General features: G+C 38.5%; 1 protein-coding gene across 1 annotated transcript; it reads right to left on the minus strand.

The window, feature by feature from the left end:
• Positions 1 to 349: 349 nt before the first annotated feature.
• Positions 350 to 15,933, minus strand: LOC143009179 (uncharacterized). The gene is made up of 8 exons (XM_076161192.1): positions 15,758 to 15,933; positions 15,603 to 15,658; positions 14,855 to 15,103; positions 12,769 to 14,414; positions 8,421 to 11,975; positions 5,703 to 5,762; positions 942 to 1,151; positions 350 to 385 (listed from the first exon to the last, which is right to left on the minus strand). The coding sequence occupies exons 2-8, from the start codon at positions 15,622 to 15,624 to the stop codon at positions 350 to 352; spliced, it is 5,778 nt and encodes a 1,925-aa protein (XP_076017307.1). The 5' UTR covers positions 15,625 to 15,658; positions 15,758 to 15,933.
• Between the last annotated feature and the right edge of the window lie 1,321 nt (positions 15,934 to 17,254).

Consider the following 17,254-nt stretch of genomic DNA (forward strand, 5'->3'; position numbering starts at 1 on the left):
TGCTGTAATTTTGTTCTTAGAGTTTCCATTAATTTCATTTTCTTCATCAGCTCATCCTTTGTCATGTTCAGTTGAGAGAGGTTTTGTTCCATTTCCTGCTTTTCAATGAAACTGCTTTCTTTTTCCCTTTCAATGCCCATTTTCAGTTGTTGAAGTTGTTCTTTCTCACTTATGATGCTGCTCACGGAGGCTTCCAGGTCTTGCTTCTCATTGTTGAGGTCGTTCCTCATACGTCCCAGTTGTTGTCTTTCTTCGTCTACAAGGCTTCGAATATGTTGCAGTTCCTGTGATTGTTGCCGGATCTCCTCATCCTTGAGTTGCTGATCTTTTTCCCTCAAGACAATCATGTTCATGATATTCTGTACATGCTCTCTTTGTGTTTGAACTTGAATGGCCATGTTACCCACATTGATTTTCTCACTTTTTATCTTCTTGAGAAGGCCGTCAATGCTCTCCTTCTTGTTTTGTATTTCAGTTTTGTATTTTTCCAATCTGCCTTTTTCCTCTTTTATGTCTTGTTCATTATCTTGTAACAGTTGTATCTGTTGCTGTATGTCAGACCTCTTCATCTCCAAATCCAGATTTTCTCTCATCATCATCTCTGTGAGACTGTCAAAGTCTTTCCTTTGTTGCTTGACTTGTGCCTTGTCTTTTTCAAGATCTTGTCTTTGTTGCTTGACTTGTTCCTTGTCTTTTTCAAGATCTTGCTTTTCCACCATAAGCTTTTGCATGATCTCATTTTCCATGTCTTCTCTCTGGGTATCGATGGCTGACAGTGTACTCATCAGATGTTCTTTTTCTGTCTCGAATTGCTCAGCATAAGAAGTCACATTTTCTTTCACTTTGTCAAGTTCTGCAAGCTTGTGCTCCAATGAGGTGAAGAGTTGTATTTGGTCTTCCTTGTTTTGGTCCAGTCTCTCCAATTTGTTTGTGATGCCCACTTGATTGCTTTCATTCAGTTGTTGTAATTTTGTTCTTAGAGTTTCCATTAATTTCATTTTCTTCATCAGCTCATCCTTTGTCATGTTCTGTTGGAAGAGTTTTTGTTCCACTTCCTGTTGTCCAATTAAAAGGATTTCTTTTTCCCTTTCAATGCCCATTTTCAGTTGTTGAAGTTGTTCTTTCTCACTTATGATGCTGCTCACGGAGGCTTCCAGGTCTTGCTTCTCACTGTTGAGGTCGTTCCTCATACGTCCCAGTTGTTGTCTTTCTTTGTCTACAAGGCTTCGAATATGTTGCAGTTCCTGTGATTGTTGCCGGATCTCCTCATCCTTCTCTGTCAGACTGTCAAAGTCTTTCCTTTGTTGCTTGACTTGTGCCTTGTCTTTTTCAAGATCTTGTCTTTGTTGCTTGACTTGTTCCTTGTCTTTTTCAAGATCTTGCTTTTCCACCATAAGCTTTTGCATGATCTCATTTTCCATGTCTTCTCTCTGGGTATCCATGGCTGACAGTGTACTCATCAGATGTTCTTTTTCTGTCTCGAATTGCTCAGCATAAGAAGTCACATTTTCTTTCACTTTGTCAAGTTCTGCAAGCTTGTGCTCCAATGAGGTGAAGAGTTGTATTTGGTCTTCCTTGTTTTGGTCCAGTCTCTCCAATTTGTTTGTGATGCCCACTTGATTGCTTTCATTCAGTTGTTGTAATTTTGTTCTTAGAGTTTCCATTAATTTCATTTTCTTCATCAGCTCATCCTTTGTCATGTTCTGTTGGAAGAGTTTTTGTTCCACTTCCTGTTGTCCAATTAAAAGGATTTCTTTTTCCCTTTCAATGCCCATTTTCAGTTGTTGAAGTTGTTCTTTCTCACTTAGTATGCTGCTCACGGAGGCTTCCAGGTCTTGCTTCTCATTGTTGAGGTCGTTCCTCATACGTCCCAGTTGTTGTCTTTCTTCGTCTACAAGGCTTCGAATATGTTGCAGTTCCTGTGATTGTTGCCGGATCTCCTCATCCTTCTCTGTCAGACTGTCAAAGTCTTTCCTTTGTTGCTTGACTTGTGCCTTGTCTTTTTCAAGATCTTGTCTTTGTTGCTTGACTTGTTCCTTGTCTTTTTCAAGATCTTGCTTTTCCACCATAAGCTTTTGCATGATCTCATTTTCCATGTCTTCTCTCTGGGTATCCATGGCTGACAGTGTACTCATCAGATGTTCTTTTTCTGTCTCGAATTGCTCAGCATAAGAAGTCACATTTTCTTTCACTTTGTCAAGTTCTGCAAGCTTGTGCTCCAATGAGGTGAAGAGTTGTATTTGGTCTTCCTTGTTTTGGTCCAGTCTGTCCAATTTGTTCTTGATGTCCGCTTGATTGTTTTCATTCAGTTGCTGTAATTTTGTTCTTAGAGTTTCCATTAATTTCATTTTCTTCATCAGCTCATCCTTTGTCATGTTCAGTTGAGAGAGGTTTTGTTCCATTTCCTGCTTTTCAATGAAACTGCTTTCTTTTTCCCTTTCAATGCCCATTTTCAGTTGTTGAAGTTGTTCTTTCTCACTTATGATGCTGCTCACGGAGGCTTCCAGGTCTTGCTTCTCATTGTTGAGGTCGTTCCTCATACGTCCCAGTTGTTGTCTTTCTTCGTCTACAAGGCTTCGAATATGTTGCAGTTCCTGTGATTGTTGCCGGATCTCCTCATCCTTGAGTTGCTGATCTTTTTCCCTCAAGACAATCATGTTCATGATATTCTGTACATGCTCTCTTTGTGTTTGAACTTGAATGGCCATGTTACCCACCTTGATTTTCTCACTTGTTATCTCCTTGAGAAGGCTGTCAATGCTCTCCTTCTTGTTTTGTATTTCAGTTTTGTATTTTTCCAATCTGCCTTTTTCCTCTTTTATGTCTTGTTCATTATCTTGTAACAGTTGTATCTGTTGCTGTATGTCAGACCTCTTCATCTCCAAATCCAGATTTTCTCTCATCATCATCTCTGTCAGACTGTCAAAGTCTTTCCTTTGTTGCTTGACTTGTGCCTTGTCTTTTTCAAGATCTTGTCTTTGTTGCTTGACTTGTTCCTTGTCTTTTTCAAGATCTTGCTTTTCCACCATAAGCTTTTGCATGATCTCATTTTCCATGTCTTCTCTCTGGGTATCGATGGCTGACAGTGTACTCATCAGATGTTCTTTTTCTGTCTCGAATTGCTCAGCATAAGAAGTCACATTTTCTTTCACTTTCTCAAGTTCTGCAAGCTTGTGCTCCAATGAGGTGAAGAGTTGTATTTGGTCTTCCTTGTTTTGGTCCAGTCTCTCCAATTTGTTTGTGATGCCCACTTGATTGCTTTCATTCAGTGTTTGTAATTTTGTTCTTAGAGTTTCCATTAATTTCATTTTCTTCATCAGCTCATCCTTTGTCATGTTCTGTTGGAAGAGTTTTTGTTCCACTTCCTGTTGTCCAATTAAAAGGATTTCTTTTTCCCTTTCAATGCCCATTTTCAGTTGTTGAAGTTGTTCTTTCTCACTTATGATGCTGCTCACGGAGGCTTCCAGGTCTTGCTTCTCACTGTTGAGGTCGTTCCTCATACGTCCCAGTTGTTGTCTTTCTTTGTCTACAAGGCTTCGAATATGTTGCAGTTCCTGTGATTGTTGCCGGATCTCCTCATCCTTCTCTGTCAGACTGTCAAAGTCTTTCCTTTGTTGCTTGACTTGTGCCTTGTCTTTTTCAAGATCTTGTCTTTGTTGCTTGACTTGTTCCTTGTCTTTTTCAAGATCTTGCTTTTCCACCATAAGCTTTATCATGATCTCATTTTCCATGTCTTCTCTCTGGGTATCCATGGCTGACAGTGTACTCATCAGATGTTCTTTTTCTGTCTCGAATTGCTCAGCATAAGAAGTCACATTTTCTTTCACTTTGTCAAGTTCTGCAAGCTTGTGCTCCAATGAGGTGAAGAGTTGTATTTGGTCTTCCTTGTTTTGGTCCAGTCTGTCCAATTTGTTCTTGATGCCCACTTGATTGCTTTCATTCAGTTGTTGTAATTTTGTTCTTAGAGTTTCCATTAATTTCATTTTCTTCATCAGCTCATCCTTTGTCATGTTCTGTTGGAAGAGTTTTTGTTCCACTTCCTGTTGTCCAATTAAAAGGATTTCTTTTTCCCTTTCAATGCCCATTTTCAGTTGTTGAAGTTGTTCTTTCTCACTTAGTATGCTGCTCACGGAGGCTTCCAGGTCTTGCTTCTCATTGTTGAGGTCGTTCCTCATACGTCCCAGTTGTTGTCTTTCTTCGTCTACAAGGCTTCGAATATGTTGCAGTTCCTGTGATTGTTGCCGGATCTCCTCATCCTTCTCTGTCAGACTGTCAAAGTCTTTCCTTTGTTGCTTGACTTGTGCCTTGTCTTTTTCAAGATCTTGTCTTTGTTGCTTGACTTGTTCCTTGTCTTTTTCAAGATCTTGCTTTTCCACCATAAGCTTTTGCATGATCTCATTTTCCATGTCTTCTCTCTGGGTATCCATGGCTGACAGTGTACTCATCAGATGTTCTTTTTCTGTCTCGAATTGCTCAGCATAAGAAGTCACATTTTCTTTCACTTTGTCAAGTTCTGCAAGCTTGTGCTCCAATGAGGTGAAGAGTTGTATTTGGTCTTCCTTGTTTTGGTCCAGTCTCTCCAATTTGTTTGTGATGCCCACTTGATTGCTTTCATTCAGTTGTTGTAATTTTGTTCTTAGAGTTTCCATTAATTTCATTTTCTTCATCAGCTCATCCTTTGTCATGTTCTGTTGGAAGAGTTTTTGTTCCACTTCCTGTTGTCCAATTAAAAGGATTTCTTTTTCCCTTTCAATGCCCATTTTCAGTTGTTGAAGTTGTTCTTTCTCACTTATGATGCTGCTCACGGAGGCTTCCAGGTCTTGCTTCTCATTGTTGAGGTCGTTCCTCATACGTCCCAGTTGTTGTCTTTCTTTGTCTACAAGGCTTCGAATATGTTGCAGTTCCTGTGATTGTTGCCGGATCTCCTCATCCTTCTCTGTCAGACTGTCAAAGTCTTTCCTTTGTTGCTTGACTTGTGCCTTGTCTTTTTCAAGATCTTGTCTTTGTTGCTTGACTTGTTCCTTGTCTTTTTCAAGATCTTGCTTTTCCACCATAAGCTTTTGCATGATCTCATTTTCCATGTCTTCTCTCTGGGTATCCATGGCTGACAGTGTACTCATCAGATGTTCTTTTTCTGTCTCGAATTGCTCAGCATAAGAAGTCACATTTTCTTTCACTTTGTCAAGTTCTGCAAGCTTGTGCTCCAATGAGGTGAAGAGTTGTATTTGGTCTTCCTTGTTTTGGTCCAGTCTGTCCAATTTGTTCTTGATGTCCGCTTGATTGTTTTCATTCAGTTGCTGTAATTTTGTTCTTAGAGTTTCCATTAATTTCATTTTCTTCATCAGCTCATCCTTTGTCATGTTCAGTTGAGAGAGGTTTTGTTCCATTTCCTGCTTTTCAATGAAACTGCTTTCTTTTTCCCTTTCAATGCCCATTTTCAGTTGTTGAAGTTGTTCTTTCTCACTTGTGATGCTGCTCATGGAGGCTTCCAGGTCTTGCTTCTCATTGTTGAGGTCGTTCCTCATACGTCCCAGTTGTTGTCTTTCTTCGTCTACAAGGCTTCGAATATGTTGCAGTTCCTGTGATTGTTGCCGGATCTCCTCATCCTTGAGTTGCTGATCTTTTTCCCTCAAGACAATCATGTTCATGATATTCTGTACATGCTCTCTTTGTGTTTGAACTTGAATGGCCATGTTACCCACCTTGATTTTCTCACTTGTAATCTCCTTGAGAAGGCTGTCAATGCTCTCCTTCTTGTTTTGTATTTCAGTTTTGTATTTTTCCAATCTGCCTTTTTCCTCTTTTATGTCTTGTTCATTGTCTTGTAACAGTTGTATCTGTTGCTGTATGTCAGACCTCTTCATCTCCAAATCCAGATTTTCTCTCATCATCATCTCTGTCAGACTGTCAAAGTCTTTCCTTTGTTGCTTGACTTGTGCCTTGTCTTTTTCAAGATCTTGTCTTTGTTGCTTGACTTGTTCCTTGTCTTTTTCAAGATCTTGCTTTTCCACCATAAGCTTTTGCATGATCTCATTTTCCATGTCTTCTCTCTGGGTATCGATGGCTGACAGTGTACTCATCAGATGTTCTTTTTCTGTCTCGAATTGCTCAGCATAAGAAGTCACATTTTCTTTCACTTTGTCAAGTTCTGCAAGCTTGTGCTCCAATGAGGTGAAGAGTTGTATTTGGTCTTCCTTGTTTTGGTCCAGTCTCTCCAATTTGTTTGTGATGCCCACTTGATTGCTTTCATTCAGTTGTTGTAATTTTGTTCTTAGAGTTTCCATTAATTTCATTTTCTTCATCAGCTCATCCTTTGTCATGTTCTGTTGGAAGAGTTTTTGTTCCACTTCCTGTTGTCCAATTAAAAGGATTTCTTTTTCCCTTTCAATGCCCATTTTCAGTTGTTGAAGTTGTTCTTTCTCACTTATGATGCTGCTCACGGAGGCTTCCAGGTCTTGCTTCTCACTGTTGAGGTCGTTCCTCATACGTCCCAGTTGTTGTCTTTCTTTGTCTACAAGGCTTCGAATATGTTGCAGTTCCTGTGATTGTTGCCGGATCTCCTCATCCTTCTCTGTCAGACTGTCAAAGTCTTTCCTTTGTTGCTTGACTTGTGCCTTGTCTTTTTCAAGATCTTGTCTTTGTTGCTTGACTTGTTCCTTGTCTTTTTCAAGATCTTGCTTTTCCACCATAAGCTTTTGCATGATCTCATTTTCCATGTCTTCTCTCTGGGTATCCATGGCTGACAGTGTACTCATCAGATGTTCTTTTTCTGTCTCGAATTGCTCAGCATAAGAAGTCACATTTTCTTTCACTTTGTCAAGTTCTGCAAGCTTGTGCTCCAATGAGGTGAAGAGTTGTATTTGGTCTTCCTTGTTTTGGTCCAGTCGGTCCAATTTGTTCTTGATGTCCGCTTGATTGTTTTCATTCAGTTGCTGTAATTTTGTTCTTAGAGTTTCCATTAATTTCATTTTCTTCATCAGCTCATCCTTTGTCATGTTCAGTTGAGAGAGGTTTTGTTCCATTTCCTGCTTTTCAATGAAACTGCTTTCTTTTTCCCTTTCAATGCCCATTTTCAGTTGTTGAAGTTGTTCTTTCTCACTTGTGATGCTGCTCATGGAGGCTTCCAGGTCTTGCTTCTCATTGTTGAGGTCGTTCCTCATGCGTCCCAGTTGTTGTCTTTCTTCGTCTACAAGGCTTCGAATATGTTGCAGTTCCTGTGATTGTTGCCGGATCTCCTCATCCTTGAGTTGCTGATCTTTTTCCCTCAAGACAATCATGTTCATGATATTCTGTACATGCTCTCTTTGTGTTTGAACTTGAATGGCCATGTTACCCACCTTGATTTTCTCACTTGTTATCTCCTTGAGAAGGCTGTCAATGCTCTCCTTCTTGTTTTGTATTTCAGTTTTGTATTTTTCCAATCTGCCTTTTTCCTCTTTTATGTCTTGTTCATTATCTTGTAACAGTTGTATCTGTTGCTGTATGTCAGACCTCTTCATCTCCAAATCCAGATTTTCTCTCATCATCATCTCTGTCAGACTGTCAAAGTCTTTCCTTTGTTGCTTGACTTGTGCCTTGTCTTTTTCAAGATCTTGTCTTTGTTGCTTGACTTGTTCCTTGTCTTTTTCAAGATCTTGCTTTTCCACCATAAGCTTTTGCATGATCTCATTTTCCATGTCTTCTCTCTGGGTATCGATGGCTGACAGTGTACTCATCAGATGTTCTTTTTCTGTCTCGAATTGCTCAGCATAAGAAGTCACATTTTCTTTCACTTTGTCAAGTTCTGCAAGCTTGTGCTCCAATGAGGTGAAGAGTTGTATTTGGTCTTCCTTGTTTTGGTCCAGTCTCTCCAATTTGTTTGTGATGCCCACTTGATTGCTTTCATTCAGTTGTTGTAATTTTGTTCTTAGAGTTTCCATTAATTTCATTTTCTTCATCAGCTCATCCTTTGTCATGTTCAGTTGAGAGAGGTTTTGTTCCATTTCCTGCTTTTCAATGAAACTGCTTTCTTTTTCCCTTTCAATGCCCATTTTCAGTTGTTGAAGTTGTTCTTTCTCACTTATGATGCTGCTCACAGAGGCTTCCAGGTCTTGCTTCTCATTGTTGAGGTCGTTCCTCATACGTCCCAGTTGTTGTCTTTCTTTGTCTACAAGGCTTCGAATATGTTGCAGTTCCTGTGATTGTTGCCGGATCTCCTCATCCTTCTCTGTCAGACTGTCAAAGTCTTTCCTTTGTTGCTTGACTTGTGCCTTGTCTTTTTCAAGATCTTGTCTTTGTTGCTTGACTTGTTCCTTGTCTTTTTCAAGATCTTGCTTTTCCACCATAAGCTTTTGCATGATCTCATTTTCCATGTCTTCTCTCTGGGTATCCATGGCTGACAGTGTACTCATCAGATGTTCTTTTTCTGTCTCGAATTGCTCAGCATAAGAAGTCACATTTTCTTTCACTTTGTCAAGTTCTGCAAGCTTGTGCTCCAATGAGGTGAAGAGTTGTATTTGGTCTTCCTTGTTTTGGTCCAGTCTGTCCAATTTGTTCTTGATGTCAGCTTGACTGTTTTCATTCAGTTGCTGTAATTTTGTTCTTAGAGTTTCCATTAATTTCATTTTATTCATCAGCATGACACCCCCATGCTCTTTTTGCTGAGTTTGCGTTGTTGCATTTTTCATTTCCGTTTTTAGTTTTTTATCCTCTTTTTGTCTGTGTCTTTGATCTTCTCGTTTCAGTTGTTCAAGTTGTAGCATCTCTTTTTCATCATCTACTTCTTTTTCTTTCACGGGCAACTCTTCTGACTTTTTCTCATCTAATGATCTTTGGTCTTGTTTCACTTTCACCAAGTCCTCTGTCTTCATATGTTCTACTTCAACTCTTGCTCCTACTACAATTTTCTGACTTTCCATTATGTCTTTCTTTTCATTCTCAAGTGCCCCATTTAAATCTTGAATTTCTTTTGTCTTAAGTTCATCCTTCCCCATACAAGCCCTGATTTTTTCCAATTGTTTTTTAATTTGATAGGACACTGTGCCGGACGCTGACACCTTAATTTCTTCTGTTCCCTCTTCTCTGTTGCTCTCTTTTTCTCGTTGTAGCTTTAGTTTCATGATTTCTAATTCATCCCTCTCTCTAATGATCCTCTCAAGCCTTCGGTCTAGCTCTTTCTTATGCCTTTGTGTCTGCTTCTTGAGGGCTTCTTTTTCGTCTTCAAGTTCAGTCCACATCTGTTTGACTTGCTGCTCTCTTCTTATCATCCGTGCTTTTTCTTTTCTCTTCACCTCCAGCTCCGAGTTCAACACTTCTTTCTCTGTTAGTCCTCGTTTGATCTTCTCAAAGCAGATATCTAGCTCCTTCCTTTGTTTTCTGATGTTCTCGCTCATGTGATTCATCTTGTCTAATTTGCCTTTTGCTTGCGTTATCATTTTTTGCATACACACCTTGACTACTTCCAACTGAGATTTTATTGTGTTCATGTTGTCGAGCCCTTTGCTCTGCTTCCCCAAATGAACCATTGCATTTTCCAGAGTCTCCATTTCCCTCTTTATTATTTCCAAGCATGTTTGAGTCTTTTGTCTCGTGCTTTCAAGGTCACTAAGGTCAACAGTTTGTCCATCCCAATCTATGTCAACATCCATCATTGCTTTGTCTTTGTCAACATCTATCATCCATCGGTGCCAATATTGTGTTTCTTGAACACTCCTCATGACAGATTTTGAATCTCTCCTCTGCCACTCATTACCTCTGACCCTGTTTTCATTCCAGTACTCCACTTTACTTGTTTGTGTTTCTTTTTCTGACTTTTCAGGTATTTTAAATTCTTCCGTCTGTTTTTGGATTAGATTCTTCTCATTTAAGCTCTCCTTCTCTCTTTGGATCAGCTCCATCTCTGTAACCAGCTCCACCTTCTGATGTTGCAGTTTTATCTTTAGGATTTCTATCTCATCCCTCTCTCTCCTGGTCCTTTCCAGTCTTTGATCTAATTCTACTGTCCTTTTATTTGTCTCTCTCCTCAGCAATTGTCTTTCTCTTTGTAGCTTGTCATACATCCTTTCCATCTCCTCTTTTTTCCTTGCGCTTTTCCTTACCACCGCTTTGCATTCTCTCCTCTCCATTTCCAACTCTGACTTCAGTATCTCCATTTCTTTCATTTGTCTTTTCATCTTCTCCATTTGATCGTCAAGCTCCTGTTTTTTACCTTTGATACTTTTCAGCTCAGTTATTTCTGCAATAGTTTGCTGTCCTGTTAATGTGATGTTTTCTTTCTCTTTTTGAATGGAGTGTTTCATTATCTCAGCCTTTGTGGAAACTCTCAGTGATTTGGTGGCCTCTCTTTGTATTTGCGATCCAGTTTCTTGAGAATTTCTCGTGTCTCCTTTTGTCTGCATCTCACCTGTCTCAGATAGTTGTTTCTGTTGGGCACCTATTGCCATGTTCATTTTTTCAATTTCACAGTTTTTCTGATCCAAATGATCCCTTAGCAGTTTAACATCATCTGCAAATTTCTGCTTTTCTAATTTCAGTTGGACGATTTCTTTTTCCATTCCCACTCTTTCTCTAGCTGTTTTATTTCTCTCAATATCTCTTTTGACAACGTTTTCCATGGACAATTCCTTTTCATGTTGCTGCTTGATTTGATTCCGCAAAACTTCAAGCTTTGCCCTTTCTTGAGAAATTAATTCTTGGCAGTTTTTCACATTTTGTGTTTTGGCTTCAATCTTATAGTTCAGATCTTCTAGCTGTCTCAGTTTTACTTTCATTTGCTTTATGACAATCTCTGTGTCTTTGGTTTTGTTTTTGGTCTCACTAGCCATTTTCTCTATGTTGCTTTTTACTTCTCCCATGTTCAGTAATGCCTGTTCAATCTCCTCCTTTTGCCTCTGCAATTTTATTGTAAAGATCTCTAATTCATCTCTTTGTCTTAATGTTCTCTCTAACCTCTGGTCCAAGTCTCTCCTCTGCTTTTTTGCAGCAGTCTTCATCCATTTTAGATTATTTCTTTCTTCATTCAGATGTATTTCACTTGGTCTCATTTCAGCTTTTATCCATTTTAAAATCTCATGGATTTGTTCCACCTCTTCAATCAATCCTTGAATGTCAGTACTTCCTCCAAAGTTATGATCGTTACTTTCTTGAGCTCGGTTTTCAATCTCTGATTTTATTGATCTTACGAGTCCATGGCTTCTGTAAATGCCTTCGCTAAGTTTTTGCATATCAGCAGTCCTGGTCTCTTCCTGATCTGAATTTCCATCAGACTCCTTAATATTCATATGTAGGGCTTGTCTTGGTTTTCTTAATTCCTGTCTGTTCATTTTTGTATACCTCTTGCTGTCTGACTTCTCAATTATTTCAGAATTTGCAGTCTGTACATATATTGGGTTTGTTTCTTCAGAGCTTGTCATCTTCTTTTCCCCTGTCTGCTCATTTGCCTTTGTTGTCTTTGGCACATCAGATCTAAGCTCTTTTCCTGCGGGCTGTTGTTTTTTGTTCTTCACATCCAATCCATCCAATCCCATTGAACACGTTTCTGTCTGTTTCCCTCTGCTGGCATTCTCCTCTCTCTCCTTTTGTTGTTCATATTTAAATATCTTCTCCTCATCTCTAACAATCAAATTTTCCCTCATCATTTCTCTTTGTTCTGGGTGAATGTTTCCTCCCGCTGGATATCCAGGTTCATTGTTTGACTCTTGTCTCTGGCTCTGTAAGTGATTTATTTCCATAACAATTGTTTTAATCTCTTGATTGATTTCTTTCATGTTGTGAATGGATTTGTGTATTTGTTCCTTCATATTGTCCTCTGCGTCCTTGAGTCTGAAAATTTCATTTTCCAGTTTTTCCATTTCTCTTAAACTGATCTTTAGTGCTTCATTGTCCATGATAGTTTCTTGCACAGAAATGGCTTCTTTTGTCATTTCAACCTCTGAAATTGTGTTTTTGATTGTAGTTCCTGCCAGTGTCCATCTTTGGATCCTTGCTTTTAGTTGATCCTTTTCAAAGAAGAAAAATTGTTGAATATTGAATGAATGCAGTATATACGCTTTATATATACACTGTATATATTATACTAAATGACAATAAATTACAGTAATTTTAATTTAGGTTGGTTATCATGTGCATGTGAGGTCATTAAACTTAGCAATGTCAACAATAATTACATTTCCATCTCAAGAATTCCCTAGACTTTTTGTTTTCTATGTTTTACTCGGTAATGTGAATGATCCGAACAAAAAATTGAGAGTGAAGGTCGTTGCTCTAACCCCAACCAACCTACCAAGTTTGATCTCAATCTGACGAAAAACTCAGATTACCACTGAGTTATTGCTGGGAACGACAAACGCACAAAAAAACTTCACATCATACAATAAACGTGCCCACTACTGCGTAACGCTGGTAAAAGTCAGTTTGACTGATTTTACCTTGAATGCACAATAAACAAAAGGGCTTCAAAAATGTTAGGATAAATTACGCAAGTTGTGTTGTTGCAAACAAACTTGTTCTGCACAGTATGTATACTGTATTTGTGCTGTGGAAATGAGGTTGAACAGTGTTGAGGAAAGGGCTGGATGCTAGACGTAAAGTTGACAATCAAATGCTTGTTGCTGTCTTCCTATTGACATTATTAAACAATAATTAACAGTCAAGGTTAGATGAGAGTTCAGTGACAGATAAACAAGACAATCAAACAAGTCAAATACATTATTTTTTCATTGTTTGATATTGATGTTACATATCCATTTCCTCAGATTAAAGATAACTGAAATGTATAAATATTGTTCTTACCATGTGTTGTTTTACTTGCTTCTTGTCCTCCTCTATCTTCCTCTTGGCATGTTGCATGGCCTTGTGGGTCTGGTTTACCTCTGCACATGCTTTTTCTGTGTCCATTTTCATCTTACTTATATTCTGAATCTCGGTCCTTGTCTCTTCCATTATGCGCTGAAGCTCCTCACTTTGTTGTTGCATGTTAATCTTCTCTTGTTTATCGTGTTCAATGTCTGCCTTCATCTTGTCAAGTTCTTCCTTTGCCCTTCTGTTCATTCTTGTCCTTCTTGCCAAATCCCTTTTCCTTAGTTCGATCTCCGCATTTATGACTTCCATCTCTCTAATCTCTTTCTTTGTTACACGTAACTTGTCATCAAGCTCCTGTTTCTGCCTTTCAATACTCTCCTTCATGCTTTTCATTTCCTCCATCTCTGATTTTGCCAACTGTCTCTCTCTTTCTATTTCTTCTCTGTCTGTCAGTATTTTCATTTTCATTTGCTCAAACTCATCCCTTTCAGATTTCGCCTTTGCCATCTTTCTCTCCATGTTGACTTTTTGTCTCTGCATATCAGCCCTCAATTCCTTCTTCATTTCTCTTTGATTTTCAGAATCACTTTTGGTGTTTTCTATTTGATCCGTCTCCGTTTTAAAACCTTCCTTTTTTTCCTTCAGTCTTCCTTCTTCCCCTTCTTCCAAGACATCCCAAAATCTTTCCATCTCTCCCTGAAGTGTGTTTATTTTAATCTTCACCTTTTCATAAGAATCTCTAATATTTGTCGATGTGTTGTCTGTTACTTCTTTCCGCCTTTCTTCGCCTTTCTTTGCCTCTGTCCTGCCAACGTGGACTCTCTCTGTAGTTCTCTGCATCTCATGCAGACTTCCACTTCCATCTTCCCCCCTGGCTTTGTGCATTTGATCATCTGTCTTAATGTCCGTCCACCTTTTTTCCTCCATCTTCTTGACCTTTGTGTGTAAAATGTCTTTCAACTGCGCAATTTCCACTTTCTGTTGTGAAATATTCTCTTTTTCTTTCACCAACTCCTTTTTTATGTCTGTCATGTTTTTTTCCATTTGGTCTTTGGCCTTCTTTGCTTCACTCGTCATTTTCTTATTTTCTTGAAGTAGGCTTTGAATCTCACTCATCAATAGAACTATTCTCTCTTGGTTCTGCTTTTCTTGTGATTTCCCCCTATCATACAAAATCACCTTCAAATTGTGACGTTCATTGAAGACCTCATTTTGTCTGTTCTCCAAAATGTCCCTCTCTTTGGACATTTCAGCCCACAATTCCTGAAACTGCATTCTTTCTTGATAAGCTTTTTCTTTATGTTTCTTAAGTTTTACGATCACGTTCTCAGTCCCTAATCTCAATTCTTCCATCAGTAACCATTGCTTGTATTTTTCTGTCCTCAGCCTGTTAATGTCCTCCTCTTGCTGCTCTACTGTTGCCTTCAGATCTTCTATTTCATTTTTTTCTTTTTGTGTCTCCTTCCAAAGTTGTTCAATCTCCTCCATTGTTTCTTTTGTGAGTTGTCTTTGTCTTTGAATCATTTCCCTCTTTGTGATAATGTCACTGTGTGCTCCTTTGTCTTCAGATTGCACAAGGCTTTCCATTGTCCAACTCTGCTCTGTTTGAGTCACCTTGCTGTTCTGATGTCTTTTCTCTGTTGGTAAGAAAATTAACATAATATTTAATTTACTGATCTTACATTGAAAAATAGATCCCAGAGAATGCCTTAACTGATGATTCTTTTAATCCATCTCTATTTTAGTTCAACTGAAGTACAATGAAAAACCTCTTAAACTGGAAAGGTGACCAGCAAACAACCCCCGAGTCTCTCTTATCCTCTTATTGTGTTAGGATTGGTTAGGGTCATATTAGTACGATACTCCGCCACACACCTCTCTACACTGCAGTCCATTCTGTTCACCCAGGTCCGGAAAAAAAGTATTGCAAAGAGTACAAACCCATCTTAAATAATCAGACACGGATTTCACCAAAAGAGAAGTCACAAGGACAAGAAAAAAGGAAGAAAGGGTAGGGAGTGAAGTCTTCACGTACAGACATATTATATATGTGTTAAATGTGTTAACTGTGTCTTACCTAAAGCAGCTATAAGTTCAGGTTCTCTCTGTGACAGTAACAAGTAGAAGTCTGCCTTAGTTTGTGACGTTCCTTTGTCTACAGTTTGAAACAGCGCCCTCATTTGTTCTTGTGGTGTTGGTGCTTGAGTAATGGAGGCTGCTTCCTCCTGTGAGTTGTGCTGAAGTGAGATCCAGGCAGAAGCAATGGCTCCACTCGATCTCACTCCGGCTATGATTTGCTCTCTGAATTCCCCCAGGAAGGTGTCCACTGAAAATCAATTTAAATTAGAGTTTGCAATAGCCTTAACTATTAAATTAAATACTACACAATATAAAATGTAAATTATAGCATTAATTTAGATTTAAACTCTTGCAATAATCAGGCAAATAATAACAACAGCATTTTAAGTCTTTTAAGATGGAATAATTGGGCCACAAGATAGAGATGTTTAAGAATAAAGTCTGAAGATTTTGTGAAAAAGGCGAAAAGTCACAATCTACATACATTTCAAAGGAAAAACGGAGCCCCGGTAGCATAGTTTTAATGAACTAATCCCTAATGTAATACCTCATACCTTATTTGAGAAGCAAATACTAAAGAATAGCTCCACCAGCTCCACAACCTTCATTTTAACACACAGACTGACTGCTCTCTCATCCTTGCTTACATAATGCAATTCCATTTTTGTCTGAAAATAGTACGACTTCTATAACGTCTGTGTTCAGTGCCCAAGCACAATCATTTAGATTGATGAATAATACCTTACCACAGTCCTTTGGTTTGGGCATGGTTCTGTATTACAAGTTCCTCAAAAGTGCAAACCTGAAAGAATGGAAAAAGTAGTAAAACAATAAAAACATACAGTATATTTACTCTTTACAATGTGAACATGTGAAAATGTGAACATAGGAGTTCTCTCACCTCAGCCTCCGTCTGTTATGAGTTAAATGTATCGGCATATATCAGAAAATACAATTAAAGAGATAGAACCTTAGCAAGCATGTGATATACGAGAGCACTGGTCTGCTAAGGTGAAACACTTAGATGAGATGAGATAATTTGGCTCTGGCGTCACTGTATATCTTTTCAAAACATACTTTGAGTGCCCGCTGCGTTAAGTGGTCAGATACATGTGGCACCCTAAGAGCATCTGTATGATTGCACGCAGGTTTATGTTTGGGTGGTAAAACATCTTTGCCACTTTGAGTCTGGACTGCTCTGATAAGAGTGTGGTCCATGTTTGGCTCAGTGTTCAGGGTGTCCCACAGCTCTCATGATGTCATCATTGCAATAATCAGACATGAACAGACAGACACATACACTTTCCAGTCCTGTATTATATGAATAATTACCTATTTGGTGATGTAAATAAGGTAAAATGTTATTATATTATTTGGTCATTTGAGCATTAAATGGCTATTTTTGAGGAGTTTTAAGGGTTTTCATGAATATGTAGACCATAATGATACAATATAAAGTACTGGGTATCATTTAGAACATTGAATCATCCTTACTTGATATTGTTGATCTATTTTTCTATGTTGGATATTTTCTTATTGAAGAAAGCATTTGACATGACTTTGAGCATACACTTGTGGGAAATTTTGGAGATAGTTTTTTTATACAGAGAGAAGAAAAGTAATGAGAAAGAGAAAAAAGGAAATATTGATTGGGAGCCAGGGAATGCGATACACATGAAGACAAAATGCATAAGGAGCTAATGTTTTATACAGTCTGGTTGTATAGGTGGTTGATAACAGCGTTGTTGATGATGAATAATAGTGTTCTGTACCAGAGTGATATTAGTGAAGCCACATTGACGTTGATCTGTTTTTCGTGAAAGACATTAGAAGTCTACTGCTCCAAGCAGATCTATTTTATGGCTGTGAAGCAAACCTTTTATCTTTATGTGGTAGATGTAAGTGCTTGTTTGTTTGTTGTTGATCTATTAAAGTACAGTATATAACTCTGAGTTTTCTTTTCCATGTCTTTACAGCACCCTCTACTGGACAGCAACAAACTTCAACAATATTACAAGAAATAAACCCAGGAGTCTGATGTGAAAAAGCTGCTGCTTTAAGATGCTGACCTGTAAGTGTACAGTCAAGTAAACGTTTAATTAATACTTTCCAGTGTTACATTTACAACTCAACCACTATAACAAGAGGTATTTTGAGCCAAAGAAAGTGGAAAACAGTCAGCGGTCAGGATGCTCTGTGGTTGCTGACTGTATTTGATGAAAACAGACCTGAGGCTGTGGAACATTATTGATTGATTCACACTCAATGTGATCACTGACACGTTCAAACATTTGCGTACAGTATAGGTATGTATGCATATTTACGTTCAGTGCATGTGGGCATAGTGAAATGATTAGTATTGGTATTGGATACGATATAAATCAATGATATAAGGACA

Source organism: Genypterus blacodes, unplaced genomic scaffold, assembly GCF_046128005.1.
Source record: "Genypterus blacodes isolate CSIRO-AG114 ecotype Tasmania unplaced genomic scaffold, CSIRO-AGI_Gbla_v1 ptg000111l_1, whole genome shotgun sequence".
In the NCBI taxonomy this organism is placed as follows: Eukaryota; Metazoa; Chordata; class Actinopteri; order Ophidiiformes; family Ophidiidae; genus Genypterus; species Genypterus blacodes.

Bases quoted from the DNA above. Each gene is read 5' to 3' on its own strand.
- LOC143009179 (XM_076161192.1), bottom strand. From the start codon at position 15,624: ATGCCCAAACCAAAGGACTGTG. The intron at 15,104-15,602 runs GTAAGGTATTAT...ATTGATTTTCAG, and splicing joins GCCCAAACCAAAGGACTGTG to TGGACACCTTCCTGGGGGAA. The intron at 14,415-14,854 runs GTAAGACACAGT...TCTTACCAACAG, and splicing joins TGAACTTATAGCTGCTTTAG to AGAAAAGACATCAGAACAGC.